Below are 14,932 nucleotides of genomic sequence, written 5' to 3' on the forward strand. Positions count from 1 at the left end.
TTAGCTAAAGGTTCAGTGTTACCATGAGTCCACCTTAGTTATCTTTATGCCAAAACATCAGAACACAGTCATTGAAATAAAATAAAATAAAAATATCACAGCTCTAGTTGTACAGAAAATGCCAAATGTCTTTTGAGAGCAGGTATTATTCTGTAGGTAGTGCAGATTTTTTCCTGCATTTCATATTATCTTTACACGTCAAGAGAGAAGCTTAATATCCATGTGTAATTCTAAACAAATGACCAAAATATAATTCCCCTTGGCTGAGAAGATCGATCCAGTGTCTGGCAAACCCTTTATCTGCATATAGTTACCAGCATTTTCAAGTCCTCCTCTGACCTTTGAAATTTGTTGCATGCTTACTTCACATCACAAGATAATTATTTGGCTTTTAGGGGAAAAAGACTGAAGGTAAGATTAGATTTTTGGTGGATTGTTAATGGTCTGAGATCAAATCATAACCCAAATCAGAGACGATTGGTAATACTTGATACTGGATTTAGTATTGACAGAAACAGAGATGTCAAAACCTCATGAAAACTGTAAAAATAATATCATTACATATTTGACCACCGAATAGGAATATTCTCATTTAAATCACAGAGCACCCTTCTACTAATTGTGTAATGTTTTAGATTATAAACTGATTAACACCTAAAATAAAATGAAATAAAATGTGACTGAGTTGCAGGAACACAATCTGCATAAAGCAAAGATGAGAACCTGAGGTTCCCAAACACATCCTCTATGTCTTGAGATCTTGTCCATGAACACCACAAATGGGGCAGGGGAATGAGGGGCAACCCTGGCAGAGTCTAACTAGCAACCAATTTGACTTGATGCTGAGAATGTGGGTACAAGGACTGGATCGGCCCTCACACCATCACTATCATCCTGTACCCCCACAGCGCCGACCTACAAAATGCCTCAGGTGACATGGTCATAAATTTTCTCCAGATCCACAAAACAGAATTTGACTGGACAACCAACTCCCTTGACCCCTCAACAACTCTATTAGACCCCGTTCACACTGCAGGCAAATGTGGCCCAAATCAGATTTTTCTGGGGTCAAGTGACCAGGTCAGACTTTTTAAAACAAGTGTGAACGCTCATATCAGGCCCATATCTGACTTTTTCAAGTCACAATTGAAGTCCATTCATATGTGGTCCTGAATCCGACTCGTATCTGATCTTTTGGAAAGTGACTCCGGTGGGATAGACCAAGGCGCTTTAGATGTGGCTTTGACGTCACTTTCCGTCGCATTCTTCACAATTTTGCGCCACCCAGCAGGTTAGCAAAACAGACGGGGGGCTAGAATAGTACTGCACAGTGGAGAGGCAGTGAGATCATAGAGCTCGTTATAAACAGAGATAAAACTTTATTCAAGCCTAATTGAAAGGCTCATAGGAACCGTCTGGATGTGAGACTTAGTTTGCATTGTAAAATTCGTAAACAACCGTTCAAACAGAGGACTTTAAAATGCTATCAAGATTACCGAGCATGTGATGATCTGCCCCCTGGTGCAGTCCGATACACTGGATTGCATCAAGTCTTCTGCCTGTGGAGTTGAGAGGAGAGGTGCTGACATATATGATTAAAAGTTGCCCTCGACCTCAGTGTCTGTAAAGTTGTTAACATCCCTGCTCCACCATTGCTGGCTGTGTCTCCGCATCCAAACAGTTTGTTGTGCTGAACTGGCAGTCAGATCTCCCTAAAACGGAATTTCACTCTCCTTTTATTCACCTGTTTCCCACACAGCACCCGCTGACAATAAATGGCTTCTGTTGTGCAGTTGAACCATAACACCTATTTCTCCGTGTTTACTGTTGTGCTGCGCTTGACGACGTTCACATTGTTCTTATGCAAATGCGGGTCAGTTCAGAGCCACAACATTTTCAAGTAATGTGAACGACCACACAAAAAAATCAGATTTCTGAAAAATCAGATTTGAGCATTAAGACCTGCAGTGTGAACGTAACCTTAGAGTAATGTTCTGGTCCACTTTCCCAGGCATGCTAGGAACTGTTCACCTCGATAGTCACATACATCCTCCAGTGTGTTTTTTTAAAAACTGGAGCCAAAGTAAAACTACATGAGCATCTCAAGTAAAAATATCAGAGGAACATCACACTAGATCTCCATCAACTTAAATTATGTGCCTCTCTAGTCTTCTTCCAGACCTTAGAAACTTAAATTCCAAATAAAATGCAAAAAATACCTTTTTTTCCTTCTTTTCTTGCCTTTTACAGACCATTCCTTTTTCTCAGCAACTCTGGTAAGATACCTATAATGTTATCTCTGTTGAGAAGGTTCAGAAGAGCCTCAACACAAGCAATTCCACAATTGTATCTCGTGTGGTGGCTCTTGGACTCCAGCTGAAGCTCATGCTTTGTGAATCACCCCTGAACTTTTGAATGGGGTTTGCTTTGCAATCCTTTCAAAGCTATGTTAAACCCTATTGTTTGAACACCTTGTTCTACCACATGTTTTCCTTCCACTAAACATTCCATTAATATATTAGAATATCGTACCTAATGCCAGCTTTTTTCACAGTGACCATCTTTTTAAACCCTGTTTGTGGAAGGTGCTAATGACCACGATTGTTTGAGTTTTACATTTGAACTGAATTAGTTAAATAAATTAGCTTTTGAATTGTTATTTTTTTTAATACAGTGGTCAACCTATGGACATTTTGAAACTTTGACATTGTATTTTAAGAGTACCCATCATCTAAACAACTAAAGACCAATAACATAATATATCAACTTCTTCTAAACCCAATATTTACTCCTTGGAGACATTATATAACATTTACCAGCTCAACCAATCAGTAGCTCTGCATACTGCCATATAGATTAACAATACAGTTGCTTTCAACACTTGTAAAGTCAATTGTTCTGAGAAATCATCACTATTTAAATATAATCCACCCTTCTAAGTTGTGTTTAGAAAATGCTCAAGTGTATTTCCCTAAATGTCAAACTGTACCTCCAAAGGCTGACATATAATTCTTTCTTTTTCAGCCGCTGAGTTTTATTTTTGGTTTTTGTTTGTCTCGAGAACATTGCAAAGTCTTATTTTTGAGGGGCATTAGTGAAAGATCTTGAATTTCTATTAAAAGAGTTTTAAAAAGAGTTTTTAATGGGCAGAGTACAGATATTCCTCCTCAAATAACCGGCATTAACAAAAAGACAATATTACCGGTTTGCAAACTGCATAATGATTCTGTCAGGGAGTCAGCAGTATAACCCCATGTTGCCGCCATAATGCTGTCGTATGGTGGTTGTACTTAGTAATTTAATCTAATTGCAGCGTAGTGTATTGGATACTTTTGAAGCATAGGGGAAGGGAGTCAATAGGGGAAGGGGAGGGTGTTTGTAATGAGCTGATTACAAGCAGTCTGAAATGACAAGCCAAGATCCTGTGACATGATTGGTTGGAGCGGTTGAAAGGAAGAACGGTGGGTCTAAGATTGTTTGGATCAAGGCCTGTGAATGAAAATTCCTGGAGCTGAAAAATTTCCTCCAGTCATTGTTAAAACCTTTCCACTGATAAGCACCGGCACATGCTGTGTTCGTGCAGAAAGATGTCAAAGCGTGAAACTATGGAAGCAAATCGTTACCATATTTCAAATGAAAAAGCATTTTTAGAAATGCTTTTTCCTTTTAAGAATGTGGCTGCATTGTTTGACTCATAAATGAAATTAGTTATCAATAATCCTATTTGCATTTTAATTTTCTTCTTCAAGACTGCTCATTCTTTCACTTAATTAAAATGAAAAAGAAAAAGACATTTGAGATTTATTTTTCAAAATGTACCCCAGCAAATAGATACCAAAATTCAATTTGAAATGTAAAATTTGAAAATGAAAAAGCATTTCCAGAAATGCTTTTTCATTTTAAGAATGCGGCTGCGTTATTTGACCCATAAATAAAATTAGTAATCAATCATCCTATTTGCATTTGCATTTTCTTCTTCACGACAGCACATTTTATGCCATAATCAAAAAGAAAACAAAGCAGACATTGCTTTTTCGTTTTTGTGGTCTGCCCGCAAAGTACTGCCCAGAACTCGAAAACGAAAAAGCATTCCGAGCTGCGGGCGCAGAAGAGTGACGTCAGCAGCCGCCCTTCCTCAGCTCCCTGCTGACCGAGCTACCCATCTTGTTCGGTGGGAGGCGTTGTGCACGTCTGCAGTGCATTACATTGCAAACGTGCCGAGAAATTGATTGAATTGCAGCAGGGCCGAGCTCAATTTGTGGCAGTGGCAGGAAGAACTGGTAGTTCCGGTGGCAGCCTTATGGCCTGGGACATCCAGCGTGTTTTTAAGCATTTATTTGTAATTTTCTGTGAGTGACAATTCAGAATAGCCGCTCATGCTCTATAATAAACCGGCTGTTTGTGCAATAAATCTTCGTCATCCTTTCCACACGTCACACATACACATAGTGCTATTTATTTTCCATGTCAAGTAAATACAATCACCTTATGTTATGGGTCTAAAGCTGTTTATTAAATAATAATCAATAATGAAATCATTATTTAAAGGTAACAGGCTATAACAATAATGACATCACGTTTGCCGATAATCGGCATCAGCTTCCACAAAAACAGCGGCAACCGCATTGGCAAGCTTTTACGGCCGGTCTGGCACCTTCTGGCATCCTCGCGGAATCCCGTGCCACCCTGCGGCAGACTGTGGCAGTTCCGGTGGCAGCTTCGGTGGCACCAGAACTACCAGTTCTGCCTGCCACTGCCACAAATTGAGCTCGGCCCTGCTGCAATTCAATCAATTTCTCGGCAGGGAGCTGAGGAAGGGCGGCTGCTGACGTCACTCTTCTGCGCCCGCAGCTCGGAATGCTTTTTCGTTTTCGAGTTCTGGGCAGTACTTTGCGGGCAGACCACGAAAACGAAAAAGCAATGTCTGCTTTGTTTTCTTTTTGATTATGGCATAAAATGTTCAGTCGTGAAGAAGAAAATGCAAATGCAAATAGGATGATTGATTACTAATTTTATTTATGGGTCAAATAACGCAGCCGCATTCTTAAAATGAAAAAGCATTTCTGGAAATTTTTTTTCATTTTCGAATTTTACATTTCAAATTGAATTTATGTATCTATTTGCTGGGGTACATTTTCAAAAATAAATCTCAAAAGTATTTTTCTTTTTCATTTTAATTAAGTGAAAGAATGAGCAGTCTTGAAGAAGAAAATTAAAATGCAAATAGGATTATTGATAACTAATTTCATTTATGAGTCAAACAATGCAGCCACATTCTTAAAATGAAAAAGCATTTCTGAAAATGCTTTTTCATTTGAAATATGGTAACGATTTGCTTCCATATGAAACAAGATAATACACACTTGGAGAAAGCATCCAAATGGTTCCGTGCATGAAACCGGGTTTTTGGATGAGATGAGTCCTTCTTGCTGGGAGAAGAGGGGCAAATGAGCAGTTGAATAAAAAATGGAAAGTGTGTTATGACACACCAGCGTTTAAAGATGCGGGCTCTGTGTCTAGTGGATAGATATCAAAGTAGCAAAGTATTGATCCCTTGGAAAAAGAATCAATATGAAGCCATTGCTCCTTAGTATTTGTTTCTCAGCTGCCTGCCTTCCTCTAAAATGGGTGATCAGGGCAGCTAAAGTATTGGCTGTAGGTGGATGTGCTCCTGCATGTATATGTTTTCTACAGTGTGTGCATGCATTTACACATGCATACACATACTGTATTTAACAAATACCTACAATGCCTTGCAAGAAAAGTCCTTGAACCTTTTCCCACTTTGTAACATTACAACCACAGAGTTAAATTGGTGATTTAGGTAGACAACCAATAGGTAGTTGGATGGGATGGATTTTATTTAGGGATACTGGAGTTAAAGGGGATAAATACAAATGCGTGACACTCTTCAGATTTTTATTTGTAAAAACCTTTGAAAACCATGCAGCATTTTTTTTCTTTACACAATGATGTCGTACTTTGTGTTTTATTACACAAATCCCTAAAAAATACATTGAAATTTGTGGAAATTCAAAGGGTATGAATACTTTTGCAAAGCAGTTCTAGATCCAACATTGTCCATTATTGTCTGCAAGGGTTTCCAGAAGCATTTTTAATATTTATTTTTTTCCAACTAAAGGGTCCCTTTGTGTGTCTTGCTCATTTTAAATAAGCAAGACAGCTCATATAAAAAGACACCCCTAATCTGATTTTCCACAACCTGTGTGGTTTGTTCTCATGCATGTATGACCTGAACATGTTAAGATCCATATGTACTTCACCTGGGAAAGAAGCAGAATTGTCTGACCGTGGATACACACACACACATCTGAAGGATAAAAGAAAGCAATGGCTTGCCGTCTCCTCACAAGATGGGTGTTGGCTGTGTGTTTGAACCTGGCAGCGCTTTGACCAAAAGCCCGGGAGGAGGAGAGGAAAATCAACAGCTGCTTGTCTGTTTGTTCTGCCTACCTGCTACACCACCTGCAAACCCTCCTGCCAAGTGCCTCAGTCTGTGTTTAGCATTGGACTTATCCATCCTATTGTATATTTACAATTTGCCTTGTGTCCATGTTCTGTGGAAGGCCAGCTATGATATTTGGCTCTTTTATAGATTACACTGCATATTGTGATCAAGCTTGGTGTTATTGTGTGTCTGATTCACCATTAAATTGCATTCAACGGCAAAAAACAAATGCTTCGAATACAGAGTGAGTGTGTGCCACAAAAATTTTGGTCATTTTCCCTGGATGTGTGCCTCATTTTCATTACTCAAGCTGAAACCATATCAGCTCATGTAGAGCTCATTATTTCTCTGCTCAATTTTTTTTTTTGAATAATTCAATCCATATTGTGGATTAAGAGGTTTAAAGGCAGCTCTTTGAATGAAGAAGAATCCAAAAATGTGCATGCAAGCACAAACACCCTGCTATCCCTCTAGTATAATACTCATTTACCATGCCTTGTTAAAGAATGCATATCCCTTTGTTGGGACCCCAGCCAAAGGGACAAATGAAAGTCCTATATTAACTTTTCTGGAACTTTAAAAATAAATCACATTAACCTACTTCCAGCACAGCCGGGAAAAGGAATAACAGCGGACTTCCTGTGACATTACGGTCCAAATAAAAAGACTGCTTGTGCTACATTCTGTCTCTTCCACACGGGTCCCAAAAGGAACTGGACGAAGGGACACAGTGCGCTAATGTCTCTTTGCTGGCAAACAGACATAACTCTTCAAACGTGATCCAAGAGTGTCATATGATCACGCGATCATATGCACTAAGTCTAGTAGGAATGAATTGCTATTTGTGTATCCGGTATTCTTTTATGAACGGGTAATTAAGGTACAAGCGTTGCTTGACTTTTCTTTCTGAGGTCTACAGAAGCAAACTGTGTTCTAGAGAGTTCCCAGCAGAGACCCTGTCTCTACGGCACAGAGTGGAGCAGTTTTCCCGGTCTGAAGGAAGGACAACAGGACCGTCACCGTGGTTACAGCAGTAACATACAGTTTGACCGGCCGACAGAGCGAGCCGTCCCACCCCTCAGCTACGGAGGGTAGCTGCAGCTAACCCTTTGTTCACTGTGGATGTTTTCTTCAAAGTTCGTCACCCTGGACAACTTTTCCTCAGCACGGTTCACCTAAGAGGTTAGGTTTGGGCACAGAGAGAAGCAATTTAGAATGAAATAATCTAAACATCATTTTTGTTTTATGAAGTTTGGTTTTGTTTATGTTGAAACTCAGCCATTTTAGTACTAGCAGATTATCTGCTCAACACATTGGCTCAGTTTGTGTTCTGTGTTTGTGTTTTTTTTTAAAGTTAAGACAAACTTTATTTAAAGGGTGATTTTAAACACAGATTGGCCATAACGTGCAATCCACGCTTATGCATTTTAACCCCTTTTATTAATGGTATTTTAAAGGTATGTGTTTGATTCTGATGATAAGCTATAAGGTTGTTTTGTTAGCTTCAACCGCTAACAGCTAAGAATACGTGCTTGCCTGCTAAAGATCATTTACTCATGAAGGTTGTTAGTTTTCAATCCAGTAAAATAATATTTCCCTAAATATTATTTTACCAAACTTGAAAACTAAGTTAACACCATTAAGCCCATTTCTGCAGAAAGATTTGGTTCTTATTCAAAATAAAACTTCTTTAAATATAATTTTACTAAATAAAGGCAGCTAATTAAACACTGTTGAGAATTGGTCATCCAGAAGCTTGGTTTTATTCAGCAAATCATTCTTAAAATATTATTTTATTAAAATACTATTTTATCTGATCTTACAATGTGAATGGTTGTCTAAAGGTATGCCAATTATTGCCTAAGTTGGTTCCAAGACTAACTTAACTTCACCTCCAGATTCTTCAAGATAATCCTTGGTTCTCAAACATAAATAATATTGCATGGTAATGTTGCATCACTCTTTCAGTCATGGTTTTCAACCATCTTTGATCAACTTGTTTATATTGTACATAGCGTATTAGTCTTCCTTATTCTTTCATTCTGCTTGGTAGTTTAGTTGGATTGTTTCAGCATAGTAAAGAGTTTGTTGATTGAAATTTGTTTGACTTTGAGTTGACTTATTTTTGTTAATAAATTCTTGTATTTTAAGAAATTGTGTGAATTCATTCCATGTGTGCAGAGTTTTGCTGTTCAATAATGTCAGAGCTCGGCTCATCCCTTTCAATTTTGTCCTAATACCATCGCCTTATTGGGCTGGTATTCACAGGATAACCCTTAACAGACCGAAATATAATTAGATAAATATTAAAAGTATTAATATTAAATAATATATTCATATTCATAATTACAACACCTTAAACTTGATTACATGTTGTCTTGTTGAAACCATCTCTGTGTATTGTTGCAGGATTTTATGTGATGGACCAACACAAAGTAGTGCAAAACTGTGATGGCATGATGCTCCCACTACAGTGTTTTGGGTGCATTTACTAGTGCACCAAAAATCCTTCAAACCCAATTAATACAAACCATAAATCCGACAAACAAATTAATTTTGTGGGCAAAATGTACCAGCTAGCACACGTTTTCTATGAAAAAGAAAACAAGAATTGTTTCAACAGCTTGAAACAACTAATATTTCAAGTGGATTATCAAAATGCAACACAAAATATCACTATTATAAACTACTGCAGTCTCAATTACAACATTTTTTCCATGATTTCCTTATGCTTGATCCATACTGGAATTCATGTTATCCTCCAAAAGTAGCAGGTCTCCAGGGCCAGCGGAGGCAAACCAGCCCCACAGCATCAATGAGCCACAACCATGCTTCACTGTAGGCACATTGTTCATTTCATCACATGCTTCATTCTTCTTCCCCGAGTCATAACGCTGAGCGACAGGCCTTGCTCCAATTTTGATACATTACTTCACTGTAGCAGTATTCTAAGATCAACTCACATTCAGATTGACACTATTTACAAATGAGGTGAGTTTTGAAGACAGTTGTTTGTTCTAGGTTTTATTTAGCGATATTAAAGTAACTAGGGCTAAGTACAAATACATATCACAGTTCTTAGATTTTTGTATAAAAAACGAATACCACATATTCTTGTTTTCCTTCCACTTCACAAGTATGCTGCACTTTGTGTTGTTCTCTGACATAAAATGAAGTGGAAGGAAGTGTGTAGTTGTAATGTGACAATATAGGTTCTATGCATTTGCAGGGTACAGTATGTAAATTTCTAATTTTCTTACATTTCAGTGACATTTTCCTTTTCATGTATTATACTGGGCTGTCCTCAATGCCACAAACCAGCCAGCGTCTTCCATCTCCTCTCAACACTGCTTTCTTTGCTCGGTTTTCCTCTTCATGAAATTTGATACAGTTCCCACTCATTTGTCCTGTGCCTTTTTGCCAAAGATCTCTGAAACAGAGTGCAGAGGGTCTCATGGGGGCTGAGTCAAGCCACAAGCAGCTGCGCTCTGCCTGCTGCAGCGTTGGGGAAGGTCCTGAAATGATAATGAGCACTTTGTTATCTGCTATAAACATCCTTTCAGATATTTTTTATATGGCCGTATTGAAAAATGGTAAACCCTGAAAAAAAGCAATATAGAGAGATGCCGAATCAACATTTTAATGCTATTTTTTGCATGTACTGTGCCTGCTTGGTCTCTTAAATAAATAATCCTACAGAATAAATACCCAAAGCAGTTGTTCCACACAGCCAGATATTGATAAAAGTTGCTTTTATTATTTACATATAAAGACAATTTATCATCTTACACATTTTTTGCATTGTCAAGTGCCATGACTTTGTTACTCAAGGTAACAATCTGGTATCTGCCCATGCCTATTTCAATACTATGTAAATTTCCTGTGAGAAATGAAAAATGCATTACACCTAAAAACAAAACAATAGAAAATTTACATTACAGTTTAAATAAAAGACAAATCTGCTCTAAATTTTAATTATAACCGAGTACATAACACAGAAATAAAAACAAGAAAGATTTGTGTTCAGTGCATATTTAAGTAATATGACTTTTTAAGCAAAAACAGAAATGAAAACATGTGAGAATTTTACTTTTTCTTAAATATGCCAAATAATAAACTAAGTTACATGCGTCTTTTCTTTTCACGGCACAAAGTGGATAAGCTAATATCTTAATTTTATTTTTTATAAGTAAAATAATACAATGTAAAATAAACAGAGAATAGACAGAAACATTGTCAATTTTCTCATATTTTAAAACCCTTTACATGAATTCTTTAAGCAAAGTACAATAATGCCTCCCTCTGACGTCACTGTCCATACATGGTAGGGGTGTTTCTGACTTTGGACTCAGATGCAATTAAAAAAAAAGAAATTCATGTGACCTTCGTCTGAACTCATGGGAACTATAGATATGCGTTTAGTCCATATGTTCTTCTCCATTTATATTTGATTTGCGGTGAAAATATACGCGGGCCACATCATTGAGGTGTCCAGAAGGAATCGGGCCTTTCATTTGGATGCAGAGTTAGAAGCCTGTATAGGAAGATGAAAAATGAACAAAAAAAAAGGCAAATATTTGTGTTTTGCTGTACATTTTAAGATTTTTACTCAGCTGTGTCTGGCCACAAAAAAAAGTGATTTTATTTCAATGTGGATTTTAAGACAAAATAAAAAATATACATTTTTGTATAGGTTTCTGATGAGAAATTTCAATTACCAGAAGACGCACGAACCATTTCACCTGCAGAAAAGCTTACTAACACTTGCTACAAATATATATATATCGCTAAAATTATAAAGAAAGACAACTGACTGCAGGACTTTTAAATATTTTTCGTATTTACATTTTCCAGTAGGAACTCGAATCCGCCACCTAAACACAGTGTGGCTCCCGTTTGTTTGCGGGAGTTGTAGTCCAGTCTACATCGAGTCTCTCTCATCATACGGAATAAAAAACTACAAGTTCCAGATTTGACAACGCGGAAACATACAACAAAATAGTAGAAGTAGCAACATACGACAGAAGGAAGATGTCTTATGCTGGAAAGAAGAGAAAACTAGACAAAACCCGACAGGACACGCTTTATTTTGATAGCTATTCTGATGTGACGATACATGAAGAGATGATAGCAGACAACGTCCGGACCAACACCTATCGTACGGCCATATTTAGGAACAGCGAGTCTATTAGGGGTAAAGTCGTGCTGGATGTCGGGGCGGGAACCGGCGTTTTAAGCATCTTCTGCGCTCAGGCTGGCGCTAAGAAAGTGTACGCCGTGGAGGCCTGCTCCATAGCCGAGCAGGCTATGGAAATAGTGAAGCAGAACAACGTAGAGGATAGAGTGGAGGTCATAAGAGGTACGGTGGAGACGGTGGAGCTGCCGGAGAAGGTGGAGGTGATAGTGAGCGAGTGGATGGGCTATGCTCTGCTGCACGAGTCCATGCTCAACTCGGTGCTGTACGCCCGCGACAGGTGGCTCAAGGCCGGCGGGCTCATCCTGCCGAGCAGAGCCGAGCTATACATCACTCCCATCAGCGACCCGGTGGTGGAGGACCGCCTGTACTTCTGGTACACCGTCAAGGACCAGTATGGCGTCGACATGTCCTGCATGTCCGACTTCGCTCGGAGGTGCATCAAGAATTCGGACATCACGGTGAGCACCGTGGCCGTAGAGGACGTGCTTTCCCACCCGGCCCGCTTCGCCGAGCTCGACCTGCACTCGGTGACGGCGGAGGAGCTGCGGACGGTGAAGGGCCGCTTCAGGTGCGAATCCTTCGGCTCGGCTGCGGTGAATGCGTTCTGTGTTTACTTCACGGTGACTTTTCCCTGCTCGGACAAACCGCAGTCGCTCGTTCTGTCCACGTCCCCGTTCAAACCGGAGACCCACTGGAAGCAGGCGGTGCTGTACCTGGACTTCCCTGTGGAAGTGGTGCAGGATACGCTGGTGAGCGGAGAGGTTAGCATGTTTCCCTCTGAGGACAGCTCCAGACACATATGTATCCATGTAGACTACACTGTAGGAGAGAGAAAAATACAATCCAAGACTTTTTCCATCCCTGACTGGACCTCTGACTCTCAGCCATAGTGGGATTTAAGGATAAACTAATTCAGTTCATTCACCGTTACACTTGAGTGCCCAAAATTACTCCAGACCTCAGTTATTTTTACCAGCTATTCTCACTGGATTGATACGAAACAGGAGATATGACTGTAACTTTCACTAATGCAAACTGTTAACATTCACAGTTACATTTAATATGGTAATTTCTGGTCTTCACTCATTAGTTCTGGCTAAAGTACTAAAATATATTTTTTAATTTATCAGCAGTTGCTACAAATTGATTTGAGAAAGACAAAAGTTGTTAAAATACTTATGCTTATTTAAACTCAATAAAGAGCAAATTGTGATGAAAAATGCATACGTATCGCATCTTTTTTATGCATTTTTGTGATTTTGACCTTTTTTAAAATGTGTTTTATGGACCTTCAGGATCTTTTATATATTTATGTGGTGTATGCATTTACAACAGGGACTATAGTTTTGCTTGTTTTGTACCCAACTTTGTGCAGTTATGAAAAGGAAAAGTCTGCAGTGGGATGTTTTATGCCAAACGTGTGTGGGTCCAAACCTGCCTTTGGGACGTTTCATAGTCAGTGACAATTGGTGATAAAAAGTAATTATATACTCAAAGTTTACTATGTAGAAATGTGGATAATGAAAATGTGTTTATGTGACTCAGAGTTATATTGGGTCCCTGTGGGAGGTCGATGTGTTACTTTAGTTTGATCTGGGTGGGAAGCTCAATTTGCCTTTTGGTACCCACATATTGACATTTCATTACTTCTACTTTCATGTTTTAAAATTATTTTCTTTATTAATGTATCTGTATTTTTTCATGCTTGTCAGGAATTATCATGACATAGATAATTAGAAGACTCTTTAAATCATATGTATATTTCAGTCCCATTGTAGATTTTTTTTATTTTTCTTTCAACTTCCTGCCACAGTCCAATGAAATGACTGTTAGGTTAAATGATTTTTATTTTGCCCTTCAGTATGAGGGGCACACACCTACTGAGTACTGGATATTGGCAAGGATGGGCAGGTACTGTATAAATGATGGATGGATTTATATATATTTTCATATTACTTCCCGTAAGCTTTGGCTGTATTTCTAATGTCCATTTGAGCTGGATAATTTTTACAAAATATGGCAGATTATGAACCTTGATTAAAACAACTCTCATCTGTTGGGAGATATTATTTATTGTAGTCAAATAACCTAATTAGAATACAGAATAAGTACATAAGTCAAAATCAACAGTTGTGGGTTCTAATTGAGGCATTGCTGCAGGAACAGTCCGGTAGCGGATGATTCCTTTTCGGGTCCAAAATGCCTAACCGAGCGAAATTACCAAATGGTGAATAAATGACAAGCTAGTCTCCTGCTATATGAGGTAATGGAAAAGGAAGTTTTTTTTTGTTCGCATGTCTAAACAACTGCATTAAAAAAATTCACAAATGAATGACACTAATAGTACAAGCACCGTTTTTTTGTTATTGTGCCGTCATTTTAGGACAATCTGCAAATGTATTAATTTATTTTTTACGCAGGCTGTCTTAAAATGGAAAAGACTGAGTTGGCCCTAGTTTAAAGAGGAAATTACAACTTTATTCCAAAATATATTCAAACACCAATAAAATTCCAACGATGTCTTAAGATTATAACTGTGAAACATCTGGACAAAGATCTCAGTTTACCTACTGCTGGGAAAACAGTGATCATAACTGTAATGTCAGATGAAACAGTGTCCAGCTATTTTTGTAGTTGCATTACTATTTTGTTCTTATGGAATATTGTCTTACTCGCAGGTCGAAAGAAGGACAACATGTTGTAATTGTAGCAGACAGTATGAATGCTGACTTAAAGCCAGGTTGCACTTTATAAATGGCTTATATCACTTTTCAAAACTTCTTAAAACATAAGAACTGCATTGTGGCTAATGTCATAATCATATTTTATGCTAGAAACTTCTTATGCATTTCAATGTCTATCCCTTTTCCAAGAGAATGAATTATTTAATTAGCAAGTACACATCCCACAATGTAAACCCGAATGTAAGAAACTGCTAGATTTTTGGTTTTAACCATCCACCATAGCGACATCTCTGAATCTAGCTGGAAATATTACAATTCTTCAACACACATGACAAAGCGGTGGGTCCAAAGCAAATTTGAGCAAGATTAACACAACCTATCAGCTGGCCAGTTACCACTGTATAGTTCAAATTTTGTCAATATTACAGAAGTGAGAGAAATATGTTCTAGAAACCTGTTTAATATGGGATTTGAATTACATGTCCTAGTCAAAGGACACCAAGGCTCTTCAGATTTTTACTGGAAGCCAATTTAATGCCATCCAGTGTAAGTGACCAACTAGTAGTTTTTTTTTTGAGAAAC

At 38.3% G+C, this 14,932-nt stretch overlaps 1 protein-coding gene across 1 annotated transcript; it reads left to right on the top strand.

Moving 5' to 3' along the window:
* The first annotated feature begins 10,267 nt into the window (after positions 1-10,267).
* Positions 10,268-12,890, top strand: prmt6 (protein arginine methyltransferase 6). Its single transcript, XM_047349085.1, has one exon. It carries the CDS (start codon positions 11,501-11,503, stop codon positions 12,554-12,556), a length of 1,056 nt encoding a protein of 351 aa, XP_047205041.1. The 5' UTR covers positions 10,268-11,500; the 3' UTR covers positions 12,557-12,890.
* The last annotated feature ends 2,042 nt before the right edge of the window (positions 12,891-14,932 follow it).

The sequence above is a fragment of the Girardinichthys multiradiatus genome, chromosome 21 (genome assembly GCF_021462225.1).
Source record: "Girardinichthys multiradiatus isolate DD_20200921_A chromosome 21, DD_fGirMul_XY1, whole genome shotgun sequence".
Lineage (NCBI taxonomy): Eukaryota > Metazoa > Chordata > Actinopteri > Cyprinodontiformes > Goodeidae > Girardinichthys > Girardinichthys multiradiatus.